Source organism: Pezoporus occidentalis, unplaced genomic scaffold, assembly GCF_034315485.1.
Source record: "Pezoporus occidentalis ecotype Australia unplaced genomic scaffold, CSIRO_AGI_Poc_V1 ctg121, whole genome shotgun sequence".
NCBI classification, from domain to species: domain Eukaryota; kingdom Metazoa; phylum Chordata; class Aves; order Psittaciformes; family Psittacidae; genus Pezoporus; species Pezoporus occidentalis.
This window is the reverse complement of record NW_026913006.1, coordinates 62,733-86,547: the sequence shown is the minus strand read 5'-3', so window position 1 is coordinate 86,547 and position 23,815 is coordinate 62,733. Positions and strand designations below refer to the sequence as shown.

General features: G+C 36.4%; 1 protein-coding gene across 1 annotated transcript in view; it reads left to right on the top strand.

Moving 5' to 3' along the window:
* The window catches only part of LUZP2 (leucine zipper protein 2), a 180,920-nt gene that overhangs the window by 109,128 nt on the left and 47,977 nt on the right, over nt 1-23,815 (top strand). Inside the window, exons 6-7 of the mRNA XM_062607235.1 lie at nt 13,501-13,563; nt 16,839-16,901. Coding sequence (XP_062463219.1) covers nt 13,501-13,563; nt 16,839-16,901 — 126 coding nt within the window. The remainder of the gene's footprint in view (nt 1-13,500; nt 13,564-16,838; nt 16,902-23,815) is intronic.

The window sequence follows — 23,815 nt, the reverse complement described above, 5'->3', positions numbered from 1 at the left end:
TGTAGTCAGCTGTAGCTTTAAGAAGCGTTCAGCAGAAGTACACCCTCTGTGACCTGGAGCCAGAGCTCTAAGATAGTTCTGAGAAGTATATGAGCATAAAAGTTATTAAATTTGCTGGGCAGATGCATTACTTAGATTGCTTTCCTATGGCTGACAGACCAATATTCTATTTGATATCATCAGATTGGGTGAATTACATTTTTACACCCTTTCTTTTCCAAGACAAGTATTAATGTGAAATCTGCTGACTGTCAAATTTGCTTTCCTGTCCAAACCTATTAAGACTTACTTTCAACAAAATTAAAAAGTAAAAATCTAATAGGTATTGAAATATAAAGAGCTGTTGAATAAAAAAAAAAGGGATGGGAGGATGATGAAAAAATCCTGCACACATTTTTGTGGGTACTGTCTTCATGTATTTTGTGCAAAGTGCAATAACTTTCATAAAGAGGATTACAGCTTCTAAACTTTTCCTTCCATGACCCTAAAGTAGCAAAAATTCCAGGCTTGGAGCACCCCTGGTGCTGAGCCTGGCCAGAAGCACCATATTAGTCCTATGAGGTTTTAATATTGTGGCTTGAGAGACTAGAGAGCAGAGAGAGAAGATGAACAAATATATATGTATTTGAAGTATTTACCTGTGTGGTTATAATGTAATGCAACTTGCATTTTATATGATGGTGAAAACCACCAACCACAGTAAGACCTGTTGTGTAACACTTGCTTAGCATTAAATCAGTGTAATTCAGTAAGTAATTTCAGTTAAGCTACCTGACTACAGCAGCTGCTTGGACCTGTATTGAAGAAAATATGCATCATCTCCTGCACTGTTTTTGTGCTTATTGTTTTTTCTAGGCTCTTACTAGCTTGTTTTGCTGTTTTCATTTCACTCCAGAATATACACTTAATGAGCACATATTTGACACACTTGGCCTTTTGCTTTCTGTGTAAGCCTTTTCCCATTATGGGAACAGTAAACAGAATTCGGCTGTTCTACATCATTTACCCCTCCCTGCCTTTGTAGAAGCGGTATCATTTGTATCTTTTACTTGTGTGTGCAGGCATGGATTTTCTTAAAGTAGTGTATGGATAAATAATGTGTATTTGTCATTTATTTTTCTTTGCTGTATTTCCTAGTACTTTATTCAGCTAACAGACTCCTTTAGGATTGTGAAGCCTTTGCTGTTGGGGGAAGGCTACAACAATGCTCTCCATGGTTATAGCTGCATGCGCCAGCTGCCTGAGATGAAATTTCAGCCTGAGTCATGAATTTCATGCAGCTGCATAGAAATTTCTGTGTTTGTGAATTCAAGGCTCTACACAGGAATGATTGACCTCATGCATAGTCTTCTTAATTACTTCCCCTCTCCTCCTTTTGCCTTACATATTTGTGTTGTTTTATACATAGCTTTGGCATCACTTATTATGTCAGTGTGTCCCTGTGGTTAGCCAGCACTGCTGTCTGTGAGTGGGGGGATGTGTTCAACTTATTACTGACATTGCACATACTGATCCAGTCCTCCAAGGATAGACTGGCTGAGTGGCTTCTGGTTTTCCTGGTTTCTCTTCTGGTTTTGCTAGTCTTTCTTGGGACTCTTTTTAATTAGGGATCTGCAAGGTATCAGTCCTAACCAGATGAGGTTTTTAAAGCATTTGTGGTAGTTCTCCAGATTCATAACTGTCTTAAATTTTTCCAGTCAATCAGCATGTAGTGTTTTACTGTCTCAGTTCTGAATCTGGAAGGAATCAGGAAAGTGCAAACAGGCATTAGTTCTAATATAATTTTATACATCAGTTGCCACATTCAGCAAAATCTTTTGCATCATGATAATCTCAAGCGGGAACATAAATGTTTCTTATGCACATTCATAGTCCTCTGAATATTTTGTCAGCTTTGATGCTGAGATGGGAAAACTGGAGAGTGATCTCTTTCTTATTCCACAGATTTTTTTTTTTTGTTTCTATTTTTAGCATGAAAGGTACTCTGAAGGTTTATGTAAATCAATATAAAAATAATTGCTATTATGATTAATATGCTTATATTCTAGCTAGCAAAATAACAAGATCATAAATCTAGAAAATGGCAAGTTTGTTCCTCATAAAGCATGTTTCCAATCCTAAAAATACCTTGCCAATGTCTGTTGACTGCTCTTAAGCTACAGAAAACACAGCTAAGCATATTTTATAAATACTATTTTGAGTTAGATACAGTTGTGATTGATAACATATTGACAGTTGATACTGCTTTTTTGTTTGTTTGTTTTACAATGATTAAAATAAGGGAAAACAAACTTACAGAAAATTTCCATCTGCAAACCACTCCTGTGCTAATTCTTGCTATATTACACCGTTTGCAGTGTAACTATAGTGTACACTATAGTGTAACTATGCAGTGTGTACATTTAAACTTAATGTTACCAAAGTAAAGCTAGTCTAGTAGACTGACTGGAATGCTGTATTTTTATTTTGAACATTTTCTAAAAATGTAAGGCTCTTGGTCTTATCAAGACTTGTCTAAAGATGATCAAGGGACAGTTAAAATAGATCAAAATGAAATGGATTCTGCCATTTATCCTCTGCTTTGGGAAGGTGAAAGTAGGGCAAAGAAAGGCAAGATGCTCATTTCAGAATGCTAATTCCACATGCTAAGATGGCAAAATAGCTGGACTCATGGCTGAGGTTCTGATTTATGGTGCTAATAGTAACTTGAACTGAATTGATTATGACCTAATTTATGAAAATAGGTTTAGAGGAAGCTTTGGTATCAAGCAGTCTGAAACTTGTTTTCTTGCCGAACCAAAAGGGAAGTTAATAAAAAATAACATAACATTTTTTTTTAACATTTAAATACAGTAAATGGCCCTGGCACATTGAGGCAAATTACTTTTTGATGCTTGCACATCAGTACAGCTATTCAGAGAACATTATCAGTGATAGATGGCATTTGGAATGTGCACAAAAGCAGGATGCCAGGAGATAACAGTAAAGATGTGTGCTTTGATACTTCAAATATTTGGGGCTTTGTCCTTCTAAATATAATTCAGAATTGTGGTCTGTGTAATTTCACAGTTACATAGTATAACCTCTATTGTTTAATTATATGAGGTAAATGATCAACAAATTCCCTTTGTGCTTTGCAGAACATCAATACTGAATCAAGTCATCAAGGTGAAAAAATGTGGTAGTTTATCTACAGAGAAATCTGTTTTGTGGGAATAATTTCAAAGAACATTGCTATATCATATAGTACTTCTAAAAACTACTAACAAAATGTTTCTTCTGTAATATTAAATTGTTACTGATTTAGGGCATGGCCCCAAGTATCACTGATGGGGCTGAGATACCATTGACTCTGAGATACTGACTCAAGTCATATTCATGGCATCATTAATGAAAAGAAGATATTCCTGTCAGAAATAGGAATTAATAAACAGATGAACAGGCAGATCACCTTCTATTCCACATGTTCTTAGAATAAGGTTGTCCCATGTCCTCTTGATTGATTAGGCTTTCTTGTAAGTACTAAGGAATGTTGTCTTCAACTTTTTGTATGATGGTCTTTAACTTCAGTTTTTCACCAAAATACTATTTATTAGTTTGTTGTTTTTTTTGTTTCTGAAAATATTTAGTTAGCTTAAATGTGGTAAAGTACAAGGTGTCTGCATCTTATATTCCTGTACTAAGCTTCAATAGGCGGAAACACTTTTCAATAACATGGAAAACTAGCTTTGTTTAAGATACGCTCCTTTCCTCCTCCTTTCCCAAGATGAGTGATACTGGCATAAAAAAGGTAAATGGGTAGGTCAGTAATTCCTGAAGAAACTGTGTTAATGACTCAATTAACTGGCTGTTGCAGTCAGGCCACATCAAGGCTGAAGACAACTCATGTCTTGCCAGCTTCAGTTATAGGTAGAGCTTGTGTTGCTGCCTGCACCTGACATAGTAGGCCAGTGGATGGTATTTAGGATACTCCTGATGTTTTGAAAATACATAGATGTGGCTTATGGTTTTGCTATGCATATGCTGACTGTGGTAAATTGCTACCATGATCTGTTTATCAAGCTACAAGAGAAAGCAACCTCATTTCTACTTCATCTGTTCCAAAGACGGAGCCATCATTGCATTGCCTTCTGATAGAAACTCTACTCACAGAGGTCTCGACACCTTTCAAACCTTGTAGCACCAGAGGTAGTGCCTGTATTGAATTTTTAATAAAAAATAATAATTTAGAAAGTGCTGAAATAGCGTAACATGAAAGTTAGTATACTTGTGAAAATCACTCTGTACTCCATGTAAGTGGGGACAGAGACAAGAAGAGGGTATTATCTAGTACCTGTTATGTAGGTACTTACCTCTCAGTGTATTGAACAAGCACAGCATGATGGAAATATGTTTCTCTCTGCCTCATAGATCTTGATCTCCTGATTGAAAGATACTGTAGTAACTCTTTCAAAACAGATGATGTGTATTTGATGTCTGTAGATGATACTTGCAAAACCAATTTTAAAATTAGATATATTGGTGAAAAGTTTTGTAACAGCGAATATTCAGTGCACTGCTACTGAGAGAATTCTGGAGACAGAGCCTATTAATGTTAAATTGAACCTGAGTGATATGACTACACAGAGAGCAGCATAAATGTCTTCCTTAGTCATCTCCTGCCCTTCTCTTTTTATAAATGTCCCGTTTATTTTTAAGACAGATGTTGACAATTCTGAATCTAAAATATATTTAATGCAGCATTTCTTCCCCTGCTGATGGTACAGCAGGAAAAGCGAAGTTGTAGAACACACTGTAACAAGTATGACCCTTCACTCCTCTGCTGATAGAGCAGATTGTGTTTTTCAGAGTCAGAAATGTGTTTTATGTTTAGATTATTGTTATCTACGTGTTTGGTTGCATTCGGCATGCTCTTCTCATTTCTGTCACCTAGAGCTCTCACTGAGGGCTTTTTCTTTTGCAGGATCATCAGCTGCTTTTCACCATTCTGTTCACAACTGCTGAACAAATGAAAAGTAGGAGCTTCAGGCTTACATCTACCTTATGAGGTGTTCTGTTTTAGTGGTGCCACAAACCATCCCCGGGACACTCAGCCACCTCTACTAAAGGGAAAGATCAAAGAATTGCCACATTTCTTCTCTACATAATCCTGCGTGGCGTAGGCAATTAACCTCAATTCAGATGTAAATTTTCTAAAATGGGATGCTGTATTTAATATGTTGCTATGTTTTTAATTAGAATAGCTGACACAGAAAGATTTGGAAATGGCATTTGCTTTCCCATAACAAAGTCCTGTTGAAATGACTGGAAAGCTGTAATTGCAAAGTAAATCAGTCCAGTAAATATTTTTGTGTATCATTTTCTCATCCGGAGCTATCTTGACTCAGAGATAAGGAAAATAAATGGCCCTGACCTCTTTCAATCCAAAAGAAAAACAACCTGGAAAAAATTAACCCTTGGTCCAGTACACTGATTCACTGCTGTGAATCCACTGTTCCTGAGTGCTGGGAGTTTGAGAGAATTTTTTTCCCCATTGAACTATTTAAATTATGCATAGGAAAGATTGCATGTACCAACATTTGATATAGTATCTGAACCCTGTAAACAGTAATGGTCATTCAGGAATGTTCTTTTTTTTCTAAAACATTTTTTTTGTTCTGTGGATATATATTTGCAAACTCTGACAGAATATTAATATTCAGATGCATGTGTGAAGGCTTGGGTACAAGTGTGAAAAGTTGCCCAATTTCAGTGAAAAGTAAAGCCTTGGATTAAGGAAGTGAAGCAAGTTCCCAGGCATTAGAGAAGTATCAGTATGCTATAATCTGCCTTTTGTTTTCTTTTTATTTTAATTTTATTGGTACATGAAGATGACAGCAGGAAGAGGCAAGCTGCTTTACAGGTCATAGTGAAGACTAAATTCCACCTGCAAAGAGAAGGAATGAGGCTAGCTCCCAAATAACTGTTCTCCATGAATGAATTGCAGTGTTCTGGGTTAGCATATCTCTCCAGTGCTTCTAACTGCGAGGATTAGGCAAGAAATATATCTCACCTTAGATGAATGCTGTAGAGCAAAACCTGCTGTGACTTCAAGACACACAATTCAAAACCCAGGATAAAAGGGATGAAAAACAAACCCCACATCTTTAAATGTTGTGAAAATAGTAATTAAATATCGTAATAATTACTAAAATTAAGGTATTTGATCAGAACTTTAATGAGCTTTTCAAACACATTTTTATTGGAAAAAGTTAGTCCCAGAGGCTGCCAGATAGCTGGTGCCTGACGAACTGTGTTATGAATTTCTCTTGAATTCAGAGCACAAGTATTTCTAATAACAGTCATGAAAGATTGAGCCCTAAAGTGACCTGATTCCTTAGATCTTTTTAATATAAAAGACTGTGATGGAAAAAATCAGCATCTTAAATCATTCTGTAAAAATGTTATAAACCGCAGCAGAGGTTCTTTAATCCTGTTCAGAATACTAATGGTTTGTTGATGACTAGCAAGGGTGGAGGACATCTTAAATCCAGCTGCCTTTGAAGAGAACTTAAATACTTCATCCTGGGTAGGAGAGAATGGTTTCATGCCAGTCTTGATATTCCTGTGCTTGCCTGTGTTCTGAATGTGGAAGAGCCAGTTATCTATGGGGTTTGGTCTGCAACTAGCTATCTAGGTAATTGTCATGCAAATGCTAATCCCGATGGCAACTAGCCTGGGAATTAAACCTTCCTATTAAGTCATTAAACCTTAATATTAAACATTTTCAATGCAAGCTATCAACGATTTGTGCTTTAGAGACACAAATCCCACTTAAAACACTTTTGTAGGGATGAGCTTTTGTCGAGAAGCCAGTGATGAAATATGGTTTTTTAGCTATAGAAAGATTTCTGGCTGCCTCTGAACTTTTGTTTCCCTATGAGTGTTAAGCAGTCTCCTTTTTACACCCTGCTGCCTTCCACAGTTTGGGTGGAATCAAATCTCAACATGTCCTGTGGTTTTTTTTTCTGTATTATACTTCCAGGGTTTTTTACATGATCAGGTGGGAATGACATGACTAAGAATTTACAGTGTATAATTAATCCAATCCAACGTGCTGCAATGTATCAGCTTGTTGTGACTTTAAATATATATATATATTTACCATCTCAAGTTTCAATTTAGAGAAAGAAATAGAGATTGGGGGAAAAAAAACAAATACTCAAAATGCATACTTTATATTATTGTTATTCTACATCTCCTTACTCTGATTCATTTAACATTCTGCTGTCATTGTTTTATGCAATGCATAAAAGCAACTGTTTTATGATGGAACAAACCACAGTTATATTGACGGCTAAAAGATGTCTTCAGCCTCATGCTGCTTCATGAGTGCAGACCAAACAAAACTTCCTTAATGGAGAGGTTTGGAGGTGATGCACAGGGATAACAGAGGCCACCTGCAACAAACTTGTCAGGACTTGAATAGCAGTGGTGCACGAATTAGCAATGTCATCTGGCAAGTGCTGATTAACTGATAAAGCACTGACAGAAGAAAGTGGTGTTGAATTTCAGTTATACACCATGGGATTATATGGGACACAACCGCAGGCCATGCTGTGTCTCATACATAAGGAATCGCTTATTTGCTAGGGCAGAGACCTTCATATCGACTTAGGCTATTGCTGTGCTTAACTGTCATATATACGCACAAAGACAAGGGGAAACCAGCAAAACCTGTTTTTCTCGGGAGGAAGCTCCATGTGCTTAGCGATATTTCTGACTCTGCCCTTTCTTTTCAATGCGTGCTTCCAGATTAATGTTTGGAAGAAGTCGTGAACACAGCACTTCTCAGCCAAACAACAGGAGTCTACTCAGTTCACTAGAAAATTGCATTGTTACTTCTAAATTCATGGAGTTAGTGTGTATCTAAATACTTGTACCTGTGTCCTGTGGCACCCACCACAAAATTCTAGCTAAAATCTCAGATACAATATTTTAGTGTTTTGTCTATCAACTCCTTCAGCTCATCTGGACTACCTGTAATTCAGAACTAAAAATAGCAGCTTCTATGGTGAAAGTGGGCTTTTCCCAGAAATTCAGAGCTGGAAGGACAATTGTGCTTTCTGAGTTTAGATCCAGACAGATGTGAAAAGCGTGCAGTTCATATGTGCATCAGCACTAAAATACATTGGTGGGACACAGTCCTTCAGCTGTTTGGCACACTTGACCACTGAAAATCTGGGGGAAAAAAGACTCAAAACATCCTCAAGAATATCTAAGGAAGCTCCTATTAAAAAACACAGTGTCTTCACTGATCATAAAGAAAGTAGAACTGCAGTTCTTCAGGTCTTATCTGAAAAACCTCACATAGTAGAGTGCAGGAAACTCAATTTACCTGTCCCACAAAGATGAAGGGCTGAGCCAACCCTGCTGGCATTAAAGCCGTCACTGTTTCATGCGGCTAAAAACATTTTTCATCATCATGAAGTACAAAGCTAATATCCAGAGCAAAATGGATACCAATACATGGTGATATCAGATAACTCCAGATATTTGATTTTGGTCTGTTACTGCCTTCTCGTTTCCCTCCTAAAGGTGCAGTGAACCACTTTGGTTTAACAGGAGATGGAAAACAGTTCATCTTGGCAATTGGCCCTGACACTTCTGATAAGCAAGTTCAAGGTTTTCTTGTTCTTGGTTTTTTTACTCTTCACTTTTTCTTTTTGTTTTTAATACGATGCCCATAAGAGAGAAATGTGCCTGTAATGAGCAGGGGCTCCTCATAGTAGGGTTTGTGCTATTCATCAAGGGGAGGCAGAGCCAGATTTATGTTGTATACAACAAACAACCTCTGTCAGACCTCAGATAAATGTGTGAATTGAAGTTGGTTGCTGGGAATAATTTTCTGAGAAAGTGATTTTCTTTCCTTGAACATACCTTGTGTCCTCGTGCTTTTCAAAGACTAGCAGGCAAACAAACTTGTTATGTACTGTTGTTTGTACATTATATAGTTTGTTCATCATGGGTTGACATCTGATGCTGTTTTAAAATACTGGTGTTTCTCATTATGAAACATAAACATAAGAGTATTAAAGCACTCATCTGTGTGGCCAGAGGTCAAGGTAACTTAACCTCAAGAAATCGCATCTGAAAATTTATGCCTTTTACATTGTGGCATAATCTGACCTTCCCATTAGAGAATATATGATACATCAATTAAACATTAATCCCCATAACTTCAGATTTACAGTGATGATAACCCCCTTTAAACGGAATGCAGGGATAGTTTGTCACACTTAATGCCTATAAACTGTGACTCTTGCCTCATAAGGTACTTACTGTATATGCTAAATTAAAAAAGGATATTCCAAAAAATACAAGGTAGCTATGTAACTAATGATTTTAATAAAATGAGTTTGCAGAGAAAGAAAGAACTAAAACTGCAACTGTAAAAGTGATTCTGTTGAGTTTTCAAGTTTATACTTTGTGCTTTTCTTTCTAAGTCTTTCTGAGTTTTGTGACAGGGAGATGGGAATAAAAAAAAAAGAAAACCCAACTCACTAAAACACCTTCTTTCACGCCTTTCAGCCATTATCCATTGATACTGTAGAGAGAAAGAGATAGGAGAGGGAAAGAGACCTCAATTTTACTGAGCCAAACGTCAGTAAAATTATTTAACAACGTGGAAAGAAAGGACCTCTGGCATCATGGCTCTTGTTTTCTAGGAATGTGAAGGTAGTGACAGTCCTCTGTATTTTACTTCCTTCTCTCCCCCTTCTCTGGAGAGGTGACGTGCTCAGTCCAGCATGTTAGGGATTGCTCCTTTTGTAATAACATGGGTGCTGGCTGCTGGCCTTTGATTCAGGAGAGTAAATGATAGAAACGGAGGGATTATTTTCCACAGTTGGGAATATAAAGGAATATATATGCCTCTAGCCAGCAAGCATGGTTGTTTGTTGGGGTTTTTTCTTGCGGGTTCCAAAGGCATGATGGCAAAGCAGCTATGATGCTACAGCTTCTTCTATGTGCTTTTGTGGGAGATCTTTAGGCAGCCTAAATGTAGGGTTACTGTCAGTGTTCATAGAATGAATTCAGCTTCTGTTAAGCCTGGTCTCACGTATTGAAAGTAATAGCAGAATAAATCTGGAACCCAAACAAAAGATGAGAATGTTATTTCAGTATAAGGAGAAAAAAAAAAAAAACAACAACTGCCCAGGGACTGACTGAAATATCTATTTAGGAATGAGGAAAAAAGCTTTTTATTTTCAATATGGAAGCTCTATGGGGAATATGTTAACAAATCTGACTAGCTGTCACTGAGAGTTCTCATGGTTTTTGAGGACACAGAATAGACACTGTACTTCGGTGTGGTATATTTCTTGAGTGCAGGTACCAGGACAATAAGAATTGACTGCATGGAAAGAGACAACAGGTTTCTTGCAGATGTGGCAACTGCTGACAGCAGTTTTCTGCACCTGAATTTAGGGATGCACTGAAACTACTGGTACAAAACAAGCTAAAAGAATTAATAAATTCAGAGTTAGCTACTGCAGTTACTTGGCTGAATATTATGATTGCATGCAAACACTCCAGCTAACAGTTTGTGCTATAAGCTTTCTAAGATAGTAAAATAAATTAAAATACCTATTTATTTTGAATATAATAGTATCCGTTCTCTAAACCTAAAAGGCCATGTCTATTTAAAATAATTATGCTGTATAATTTTAGAAGAGGCTATTAAAAACATGTTTACAGATACTTAACTCATTTGTTAAACTTTCATACTTTTTTATTTTTTAAACTTGAAATGTAAAGTTCTTTTCCATCGAAGTACTTATCAAGAAATGAAATAGGTGTAATAAAAACTGTGTAAAATTCTGTTTAGTTTAACTTCTTTGTTGTTGTTCATTGAAGGATACTTAGTAGGATAATAGGAAGCATCATCTTGAACCCTTATGTAAAACTTTAAAGTCAGAAGTTCTGTTGTGACTCAGTAAGCGTTTATAACTTAAAAATTTCATTGATGGATTGATCTGATTTTGAATAGTCCCTTTCTATCAAACTTACAGAATATATATCTGATCAGAATTCATTTTGCCACATTTAACTAAGAATTCCCGTCAAACCAGGCTCTGACACTTCACGTGTTTATACTGGTATACTCAGCATTCTGCTATAGAAAATTACCACTAATAATCAGGATGCAAAGCTATTTTTAACACTGACGTGATTTTTAAAATAACATTAAATCACTCAAATTGTAAGCAAGAAGTTGTCATCTACCTCTGACAAGCTCCTGCTTACTGTGCTCTTGATAACTGTAATCTTTGATGCTTGCTCTCATTTATCACATTATTAAGTGCAAATTAATTAAATCATTATTATTTTGCCTGCATTCTGGTAACTCTGTTTTTTCTTTTGTTGCTGATAGACTGCACAGATAATGAAACAGAATTGGTGAATCCTCTTAAACCTCCAAAATGCAGTCCATCCCCTAATTTACAATACTTTCATCAAGTTTTGATTCTGAACAAATTCTTTCAATTATATTCTTTTCCAGGCTACTTTGGCACAAAATGTGGAAATTGTGACAACTGTCTACTAAATTTATGTCCTGTTGAGATGGTAGGAATTCAGTTCTTTGTGTTCTGGTTGCTGCAGGGTATTCTCAAAATAGCACATGTAGAAGTTACTTGTTAATGTACCAATAGAACTATTTCTTATAGCAGTTTAGGCTTCGCAAAAGGAAGATAAATGAGTAAAAAAATGTAAGGATTGCAGGTCATTCTTACTTTAGATCTGAAATATGAACAGAGTCTGTTACCTAAGCCAACCATCACCAGGCTTTAGGGGGACTGGAGAATACTTAAGCTAGTTAGTCAAAACAAGACTTCCTGAGTTAATTAAGTATGGTTCCTTAATGCAAAAGTGCCTTTGGCACAAGTGTTTGGCCATCATCCCAAGAGGTGATGCTGATCTTTTATGTGAAACCGGTCTCATCTACTGTGTGATCACAGTACAACAGAGCTCTTTTAGATGTACCCCTGGTGAGCAACAGATGTGTTGGGTGTGCTTCATCTCTGGTTTCTGTTTGATATATCTCTGTTCATCTTGTATCTGCTACTTAATCCCCTTTGTGCAGAGCCAGTTGTCATGTTCTGTATTTCTACAGTGGTTAGTATGATAAGGTGCTGCTCTGTGATGAGCTACAACATCATTTTCAAATGAAGAACAAAAAGTAAGAGTGTGAAACTTAGTAGAGCAGTATTTCTTCTCTCTCCACAAACAGGCCTTTGTAAATCATATTTTGTGAGGCAGAATCTGGGTTGCCTCAAAGTAACATCCCAATTCTTTTCTGCTGCATTAAGAACTGTGGGTATCTGTGTCAAACAGCTGGAAAAGATTTATTGTTTCTGCAGCAGTGTGTATTGGTGCACAATAGGTGTGTATTGGTGCACAATAGGTAGTGACAGTGAAACGTCTGAAAAGATGTTATTTTTATTTTGATGTATCTTTATTTTGGAATTGTGCAAAGGAGGCTTCAATGGAATTTTAGTTTCTTTGCATTTGCTTTCATAAGAAAAGTTGTTTTTTTTTTTCCCAAGAAAACCTCCAAGCTTTTAATTTTGGAAATAAAACTTCCAGAGTTTCAGTGGGATGTGGACCTCAATTTGAGCTGGGTGGAATGACCTGTTTTTTCTCTAATGCTAGCTTGTTCTCATGCAGAATGTTCAAGAAAGTTACTGCTATTCAATAATAACTACTCATTCCCGAAATGCAGTGTAGCATATGAGAGAGGTTGGTTTTGGTGTTCTTTTAATTTCCTTTTAGTGTTCAGCATATTATGACCAGCACTTGAAGATCTGCTTATTGAATACTCATGTTTCTGAACAGTTTTGATAGATATTCTCACTGCAGAGAAGTCTTTACATGTCACTGTCAATTATTCAATATGATTGAGGAGTGCAGGAAGAATTACCAGACTATTGAAAACTCATTTTATCAGGGTTTATTCTTTTTCCTGAAAATGAGAAGAAGTACAGTTAAAACTCCTACATGAAAAATCATGTTGAGTTGGAAAAATGCTATCAGGTATTTAGCAGAAAGACCCCATGAATTTGATCAAGGTCAAGTGGTGAGATCTTGGCCCTATTACTCAGTTGCTATAATGATTTACTGAAAATTATATTGAGCTATGTAGTTGACACCGGGAAAGAACTAGAGGGATTTTTCTTTCCTTTTTTTACCTCAATGTATCCAATCTAAATTGCTTCAGTTGCTACATTGCTAGGTTTCTATGTGCAGTGCTGTTCCCCTGAAAGCAGCGTTTAATGCAAAGTTATAGAATCATAGAATCCTGTAAGAGAGGACACTGTGCCAGGATACATATATCTTATTTGTGTCTGCTGGGGACTGGAAGGTGTTATCCATGTATAAAATAAAACCAGTATGTTTTACTGGTCCCTTAATATTTCAGTAACTCTCAGTAATAAAACTGTATTTTTTTTTCCCTCTTAGAACAAAAGCCTCAAAACCAAGCTCTTATCAGGAAACAAGCTTTGTGGTATTCATGCAGAAGAAGTAAGTAAGTTTCTTCTATATTCTAAATCTAACATACTCAAAAGAAGTTTGCATCAAAGTCTTTTGTACTGAGGTATTAGTATAGATTATAGATTCTGAATATGTGGTGAGCATTCCTAAAGTGCTCTTATCTCAGTTCATTTCTGTGACTTCACTAGAAGAAACTGAAATGTGTTAGCAAGCTGCAAACTCAAGTTTTAGACAAATAAAATAATATCTGGGGATGCTAATGAAAAGTATATATAGCTCTGTCGATGTATATTATACACCTATAACATATATAAACCTCATTTCCTTTCACTGCTCTCCATGCCTAGACTAAGACAGGAAAAGCTAAATGTCTTTTGAAATTAATGAAGAGACAGGAAAGATTTATTATTATAGATTACTATAATGTTTCATTACTTCAAGGAGAAAGGGTCACTGTATGAAAAAGAGGGAAAGAAATTTTCTCTCTACTGAGGAGCAAGCTAGTAAAGACAGTCTGTGATAAAAAAGCCCTTTTTTTTTTGCTAATACATAAATCTACCAGTGAGTGCATTCATGCGAGCAGTCCCTTTAGCTATTTAACTTTTCATGAAAGAGGGTATTACTGTATACGAATCTGGTTTACTCATTTACATTACTTTAGTTACGGTTTTTGCATCTGTAATTTCTGTAACGTCGCTGGAATGAAATGCAAACGTAACACTTTGCTTCTTGGGTAAAATTTTCATAATGATGCTTGAACGTGTTTTCTGCATTAAAAGCTCTACCTTTTAACTCAGAGGTCAATGCTATGAGGTCAAAATAGTGATTTCTAGTTATATTAGCTATTTGGCCTAACTGAATATCTGCAACCATGGTTACTTAGCAATCCTCAGTCGTAGGAAATAACAGGGTTTTGGGGTATTTTTTTGTAGCTCCTCAAAATCTATGTTGTCTTCCTATCCCACCATTGTTGCTTTCAAACATGCCACAGTATATGAATACAAACATTCTTCCTTCCCTTGTTTACTACTTAAAAAATCAGCGTGTGCAACATAGCTTTTGTTTATCCCTTTTTTGAAGTTTGTTTTTCCTAGTTGCATAATGTCTTCAGTGTTTGGTGATTAACTTGAAGATCTTTTCCCTGATTATGTCTGTCATATTTGCTGCATAAATGTTGTCAAATCTAAGGGCAAAGCCTCAAATTAAATTTATTGTAGTCTGACAAGTCTGGCTGTCAGAGAATTTCAGCAAAATAAACCTAAGCTAACTAACACTCAGGGCAGTGGATTGTGAGTGTATTTTAAACTTTCAGAATCTCAGGTTATGAATCATCCCAGCAAGTTTGTCACTTTTAAGCAGGTTAGTGCCATTAGAACCAGCAAAGTTACTGCAGGAGCATCCTCCTCTTGTTGTTTTGCCAGTTAGGTGGTGTCAGCCAGAGAAACACAGTGTATTTTCTGCTATTTAATTAAGTAGTATAGTCACCATGTGTAACAATCCTGTGAAATCAGTATCCTTCTAGTTATTAGATCAAATAGCCTTCATGGATAGATTTGCCTACCAGGAAGCTCCTGCTTTGTTCTGCTCTCTGGGGCTGCATGCAGACAGTTGTAATGAGCCCTGTGATTCCTTTTTGTCCAGTTGCATAGATGAGAGCATGCCTGTGTTCCTGCACAGTTGACAGGGCTGGGTTTGCTTCTCTGAGAATTCAGAGCCCTGGAGAGGGTGGTGCAAACCTCAGGCTTCCCAGAACACAGAAAGGGGTATGTTCTAGGAAATGCTCCCACATGCTTTGGTTTAAAGTTTGATATCGCCCAGGTTTTTATGAGGATCTTATCCCACTGACTGCGCTAAAAGGTGTCAGAAAACCCCCAAACCAACCAAATTTTATCACAAAGAATGACAGGTCATATGCGGGCTTTTGAGTCTAAACTTAAATTACACACTAAATGCAGTTAGCTCTGTAACTCTTAATTTCATCACAGGTTTGTGATTGACCAAATGAGTGATACCTTAATTGTAACTGTTAGATCCCACTATAGCCACTATAGAACAGCCATCAGGCTGTGTAACAGAAACTGTATATTTTCTTAAGCACAACTCATGCAACAATTTAAGTTGGTTAAGGTTTTCTAAGTGGTCTGTGTGCAAGTGGAATATATTCCATAGGTCTACTGATCATATGGTCCAAGTCCAGGCCAGAGGACACTTCTAGTTGCACTGTAGATGAATTCTAGATGGCTCTGTAGATGAAATAACAGCAAATATAGTTACAGAAGAAAGAACTGAACTGAGCTTATCTTAGCTATTTTTTTTATATCTTACAGAATGTGATAACCCATATGGCATTCCTCCTTAACTACTTGAAGTGGGTTCTAAAATTTTACCTTTAAATTCGTTCATCCATCCCAGAAGCCTGTCACTGAATTTGGCTGCACCAGTTGGAAAGACATAAAATCTTCCCAAAAGATTCAGTTTGTTTATGAAAGATATACTATCATCTGTAATATATTATGTTTATGGATCTGCTATTTCAGTAAACGGACTTCTAATCCATTCCAAGGAGCTCTAAATATTTGGCATTAACTAATAAATGTACTGAATATCAGTTGAGACTCTGGATTTTGTTTAAAAAAGTAATATTACTTTGGAAGGATTTGTAGATAAAGGGTGAAATAATGCTCCTTGGATAGTTTGGTGCAATATTAAAAAGCCCCATTTCTATGTTGTTGTGTATAAATAAATACAATAATGTATAAATCATTACTTTAAATTGTTTAAGGATAAATGTGACAGTATTTAAAATAAATATCATCCTAAACGGATATAAATCAGTGTAACTATGCCTGTTTTGGAGCACAGGGTCACAGACTGAGAACCTAGTTCTTTTGGGTACCACATGGAAATTCCTGGTCATTACAAAGAACATGCTTAATGCTATGGAACCTTTTTCCCTCTTGGAAAAAGATGATCGAAGGTGATGCCTTCAGTTACATTTCAAGGAAAGTATTGATAACATCTCATGTTGAAAATGTGTAATCCACATAGTTATTCACAGAAGTATCATTTCATGTACGTGCTTTAGGTGAGTGTTCTTTTACATTTCTCTTGGCACTTTTGCCTGGTTTATACCTGCTACCCTGGAAAAGCAGTTGACATTGGTTTTGGTTATTTTTCTGCATTTTAAAGCTGATCTAGTTTCTGCTGTTTTCAGAACTGGCTACCTTTTTTTCTGACTTTAAAAGTAAGTATCTAAAAAAAAACAAAAAACCCCAACAACCTGATTTTGCATTCCTGATTTTCAGTCAAAAAAGATCCAAGCCCAGCTGAAAGAGCTTCGTTATGGGAAAAAGGATTTGATTTTTAAGGTAAGTTCTATTTCTCTATACTTAGCTAAGGTGTTAGAGTTACTATAGTATTAAAGTAATCTAGGAGTATAATAGCTGCTTTTATTACTGTAGTTGTAAGGAATCATTTCCTTCTCACCACACAGAAAAGAGCTCAAAGCACCAAAACCAGACATAAAATCATCATGCAATTTCAGAAATATCATGTATTCTTATTTCTCTTTTTTCCTTTTTTTTTAATTTCACAAACCACTATAACAGGGACAGTGCTTTTTATTATATTGCTTTCTGAGGCAAAGAACGAGAAGATTCAAAGCCTAAATCCTTGTCTGGTGTCTTTGTTTTTAAATAGAGAAATGCAGTGGCAAGTATTTAATTTATGAATATCTGTATTTACATGCTCACGTAAAGCAATGCTCCAGTTTCCTGCTGGTGGCCAAAAGGTATTGCCCTATTCTATATATTCTGTAACATGTTTCTCAACTTTCTAACTGAACAATAGTATATTTTAGAGATGGTTCTTGTATTTTCTTTGATTAGCAGTCCTCCATGGCCTGCTATGTGGGAGGGGAGGGTACATGACAAAACATACACTGCTGAAGCGCAGCAAATCCTTGTTAACACAGAGAGAAGTTAATCCCTGTTAAAGAAGGAGGGAGATTTAGGTCACCTCACTGGAGACTGCTAATTGAGCAGTGCTTTTATTCCTGGCATAAAGGATGAAGATAAGTAGTCATCTTCAAAGTGACGAGAGATAGAATTACTTGCAAAGTAATTCAGCTCAATATGAGGTCCAAATTGCCTTCTGTAAGTGTTTAACTGTCTCTACCGTTTCTCTATTGTTATGTATAGTACTGTGAAGATGAAATATCATAGCTCATTTAAAAAACACAGTATGATTTGTGTAACTTTTTTTTTCTTGCAGAGATTGATTCCAAGGTTTGTCAGGAGTATTTATTTCTGGTCATCATAAGGCCCAGACCAGGGGAATAGATTTAGAGATAAAAACTAGGCATATTATGCACCTGGACAGTTAAATTTTAATACCAACTAGCATTAACAAAAATAATATATTTTTCTTCAGGCTCAGTTTACGTATATTTGAGAGCTTGAGCAGAGGAAAAGGTTCTAATTTCTAATCCTGCCTGGGTGTGAAAGCTTGTTTTCTTTAGCTGAAGCAGGATTGTTCAGTACTGGTATCTACTTGTTTTCATTATGTTAATATGCACTGATCCCCAAAATGAATCAGAATTGTGCTAGGTTGCATAGTAATGCTTAGCTAGGGGCGACACTTGGTAAGTGCTGCCCACCTGAAAACAACTTAGAGAAGAGGAGAAGGATGACAGGAGCACAAAGAAGTGAACAAATAAGTGGGAAAGGCTGTCTGGCAAGCTGCTGGCATACATAAACCAACCATCCATCTTAATCCAGTAAACCATGACAGTTAAGGTTCAGATGTAAAGATCAGAGGTTTGTGGTAGAGGGGTGTATGTTACTTGTGTTATAATGGCAGCAATGCAGCATGTGAATGTGAATAGAAGTGGTTCTTATCTGAACAGGTATGGATGTTTGCACAACAGGCTCTGTTTCTTCTTGGAGAGTTATCCAGTACTGCTGTGGGAGTATGGGGAATTTATCTTCTCCTAAAGACTATGTCTACATTTGGCCAAATGAGTTATGCCTTAAACTCTTTGGCCTATGTTGAATAGACATAGATCTTGAATATGAAGAGATATTCAGGCTACCAGCTCAGTTGTAGGTCCCAAGTTATGTAGGGCAAGTTCTGCTCTGAATGCACTTGCAAAATAGGGAAAATGTTAACATGCCTTTTAGGGAAATTATGAACTAATGTAATTAAAAATGCTTTGAGAACTTTATGTGGATGATGTTAATGAATTGCAAAATGGACTCCAAAGTCCCACATGCTGAGAACTGCATATGCAAATACCTGAAACATCTCTTGACCATATTCAATTCTGTATGATACTGACTGCCTGATTTGCTAATTCAATACATCATTTATTGTAGCCAAAAATATTTTTCCTGTGTTGATCTTTTTCCTGACTAAGGGAGGATTTATGCAGAAAAGGGAGCAGCAAGCTTATGCTATCCTCCTAAATAATTGTGTAAAATATGGAAAAGGGGAGATTAAGGGAGATTGAGCATGATGATTTGTGTGTGTGTGCCTGTCTTCAGACCTGAAACACCAAACAGAGTGGAAGCCATTTGATAGAGGGTGGAAAGCTTGTTTAGATACAACCTCTGCTCGCAGTGGTCTAGCTTGTTTCTGTGGTGGTACACTTGAATTCACGTTTCTATGGATTGCAGTATCACAAATTAAGAGCAGATTGTTACTTGCCTTCATTTCTCTTTTGTGCTTGTAAGTAGTGTTTCAGTTACTGAGCATTCAGTTCCTCTAAAGGACTAAGCAGAACCATGTCAACACCTCAAATTTAGACATACTTGCTTACACAGACATATAAGAAAGAGAAGACAGATTAATCTTTTTTCTTTTTTGTTTCAAGGACTTGTTTCAAGAAAGTATTTCTGTCTGGGAAACACCTGAATTGCCTTTATATGTAAGATGCAAAGGATATTCTTTACTGTGAGAGTGGTGAGGCACTGGAATGGGTTGCCCAAGGAAGTTGTGAATGCTCCATCCCTGGCAGTATTCAAGGCCAGGTTGGGCAGAGCCTTGGGTGACATGGTTTAGTGTGAGGTGTCCCTGCCCCTGGCAGTAGGGTTGGAACTTGATGATCCTAAGGTCCTTTCCAACCCTGACTATTCTATGATTCTATGATACGTTTTAAAGACTTAACCTAGCTAAACTGACATTTATAGTCAAAACCATTTTACAGCAGAGTCAAAAAAAAAAGCAAATCTATGTGAAATTGTTTTTACATCATACTGACTGGATGTGGTAAATATTTATATGATACCATTCCTGCATCCAGAGTCAAATTAATGCTACCATGTGCATTCTGCTCCTTAACAGTAGTTAATTATGTGCCTCAGCAAACCTGTTTCCTGGAGTTGCAAAGTATTTATTTCTGTAACACAGACTTTGAGATTCTGCATTCTCTAATGAGAAAGGGGTGAAATGAGTCAAGAAAAAGAAACTCAAAACCACCCCAGAAAAACATCAGAGGCCTTACTTAGTAGAGAACTTGTGTTAAACTTGAACATTGTTGTCTGAGCTTGAAGTAATTGGGTAAATGATTTTAGATTTGTGATAACCTTCTACAGAAGGGCTTTGTGTGCTTGCACATGTTACGAAGATGAAAAAGTTTTCAATACAGTTCTATTTGTATACAGTTGGCACTCAGGCTTGACCCAAATCCAGTCATTTTGTAAATGTATGTTTACTTCACCCATGACTTCCACTTACTTGTATTAAAACTGTTATCAACTGCAGAATTCAGCTGACTTCATATGTTCGAAAAATGAGCCTGTTTAATGCATTTTAAAGGATTCTTCATTATGTTCCAAGTACCATAAAACTCCTTCTTTGCTTGCAGAAAATTTTGTAAGAAAGCATCATTGTTTTCTTTAAACTTTATTTATACATTGATTTATTTAGGACAAAACCAATGTTCTTATCTTTGCTGTTACATTTGCATTGCCCTGTAATGCTAAATGTAACTTTGATAGCTCAGTGTTAAAAGGAGATGATAAGAGAAAACTGAGGGCAGCTTCCTATGGGCCTTTCAAACCAAATTTCCAGAGAGAAGACTACAACTCCTCTACATTTCAGACAGAATGTCCTGACTGTAGTGTGCTTATTCATCCATTTTGTTTCCTTAGCATTGGGATCTTTTGTGACCTCCCTTGGGAATCTTTGCAATGTGGCTTAGGAAAACCAAAGCAAACTATTACAAAATAACAGTTACAAACATAACTGTAATGCAAAATAATAGAGTTTTGTTGTTTTTTTTTTTTTCCCCAGAGGTCTTAAACCAGTGACTTTTTTAGGGATAAGAAGCAGGCTAATCTCAGCACGTCATATAGCAACTGAATAGAATCTGGTTTGTTGTTTTTTTTATTATTAAACTTTTAATGTATAGCTTTCTTTTTTTTTTCTTTGAAGGATTACTATCAAAGACTTCTCTAAAGTTTCCTTTGACTTTGTCAGAAATGACAACCGAATGAATAAAATAGCAAACTGAACCTCCTTTTGCTATATTTTTTACTTATTTTATGATATTTTCTATTTGATAAAATTCATCTCATTGGTCTCATGTGGCTTGTATATTATTCTTTGATCATTTTATTAGTCAAAAAAGAATTTATTTTTCTTTGAGCATTTTTTTTTAGTTTATTTTTTATAAAGGCCTTTTCTTATGAAGGATGAAGATGAAAAGTGCCTACAATACAGAATCTGATAAGCAATGAATTGAAAAGTCTGAAAATATTCTTACAGACTTTTCCTTTTAAATACATAAATAAGGGAAGTTACTTTGTATTTACTAAGATTAAAAATTCTTTTCTGGCAATACCATCACTGGTTCAGTTCCGGCAAAAGCTGTTTTTTAGGAGGTGATGGAAAACAGAAAGGATGTTCCATGTTCTCTGACTCCAAAGAAAGTTCAATTATATGCATGGCATTCTTTCACAATGCTTATCTAAGCTTTTTAGAAACTATCATCAGTTCAAACTCTATGTATTTCTGCTGCTTTTGTCTCTTCTAGTCATTTAGCCTTAGTAGTAGGAAATGCTTTGTTATATGCATAGAATCTTTCTTACTGAAATTGAAGCCAATCAGTTACTATGCTATCATAGACTTTGAGAGTAGCTTGTTTTTCATTTAAACCCCTTCCTTTAAAGCCATACTTTGCATATTTTGAGATTATTACCCCATGTCTCTCACAGAGTGTACTTTTTTAGTTTAACGTATGTAGATATTTGTATTCTAGTCTTGCTTCTCAGTACATGTTTGCATACCATTAGTGCCTCATGTTAGTCACATCTGAACTTTCTTTGTTTTCAGTTCATTTGCAATGCCCTAAAATGACTCAAGTCCAACTGGACATTTCATTCATGCTGAGCAGAGCAGAAGGATTTTCATAGCCTGTACCCACAGAGTTCTTTGCCTTTTCTATGACACATTCAGTGGTGATGTCATCTTGAGTCAGTCATCCCTACTGTTCTATAGTCTGTATTTGTTTTATTGATTATTCCTGTCTGTATTTAGCATCTTAAGACTTGTCTTTAGTGAATGTCATCCTGTTTTTTTTCCAGTTTGTCAGGATAAATTTAAACAAGTCCTGTCTTCTGTGACACACAGAGTTCTGGATTGATGCCACCAGAATATTTAATGAGTATATGTTTAGTTTGCTGTTGCATTCATAGATGGTACATATACCAAATAAAACTCTTTGCCCTAGAGAGGTGGCCTGATTATTCTTTTCAGCATGTTTTACTAATGGATCTGTAAGTCATGACATCTTCAATTTCTCGCTTTTTGAAGACAGGTATCACACCTATTCTTTTCCAGTCTTCCGATTCTTCATCCACTCTACTGAGTCTGTAAGGAACTTTGACCTTAGAGCCAAATACCACTTCATAAAGCAATAAAAGTGATGATGCACAACCATGATGAACAGAAAACAACCAAGTGAAAACTCTTATCAATCTGTAGTTGGACAGAGTTGTAGTAGACAGAAAAATTATCTTTTGCCTAAGGCAATTTGCTTAAAAGTTTAGGGCTACATGAAAAAAAACAAACCAAAACAAAAAAATCATGTTCTGTGTGCCATGGCATTCAAATTTGGCTGAAAAGGGGTGGAGATGGTAGTGAAAATAAATCCTATATCAACTCACCAAAACCCACCACTATTTAATACTTTCTCATAAGTCATCTGAAAGATGGGATCAAGTGTACCCTGATGAAGTTTGCTGACAACCTAAGTGCAGAAGTGGACATTTTGGAAGGGAGAGCCACCCTGCAGGAATGCCTGGATAATCTGGAAGAGTGGGCTGACAAGAAACTCACAAAGTTCAACAAGAACAAGCATAAGGTTTTGCACCTGGAAAAATATAATCCAGGAATGCAGCTCAGGCTGGGATGTACCTGGCTGGGGAGCTGCTCCTGGAAAGGGGCCTGGGAGGCCTGGTGCATAAGCTTGATAAGAGTCCTTACCAACCTGGTATTCTAGGATTCTATGAAATATTTCAAGGAATTTGCCCACACCTTAGGAGATGGCCTTGGTAGTACTATTTTGAGTAATTATTTCAAATTATGATTTGTTCCCTTCTAATGAAGGTCTTTGAGTGAAGGTGACAGCATCATGACTACAAGTATTGTAAAATGCTTTTCTTCATCTTTAGCTCAGGGGTGAACATCTTTGTGCTAGCATCACTAAACATTTGTGAGCAATTTTTGCAGTGATTTGATTGTTAAACATGTAGATCAAGCCCAGAATTAGAGAGTGGTTTACATTTCATGCTCTGATTCTGTTTATGTACATTGGTTTGTGCAAAGCCAGATAGAAAGATTGATGACCTTTTTCTTTCAAAGCATTTTCAATACAAGGTAATTACAAAATCAGTCAAGTTATATGTTTAATAGCTCCTCCACAGAAGTTGCTGTATCTGGTGATATATGACAGCCAGGAGCATGTTGTTTGGGAAAGTTGAATTTTCATGTTGCAGTGTGATAATATACAGTTATTACTTTGGCTTCCTTGAAGATACACATGTTTTCTTCAAGGGGTATCCTTTTTTTTTGAAAGTCATCAGGATGGCAGGAAGAAAACTAAGTATTTTCCTCAAAGCAATTGCATTTGATGGCTGAGGGAATAGAAGTACAGTGTAGATTTTGTTCATCTTTGAAGTTGTGGGTATGTGAAATTATTCTACTTTGTAAGAGGCGAGGAGAAGCAGACACGCCAACCCAATATGGGTGATAAGCAACTTCTCGTTTATTTGTGACGCAG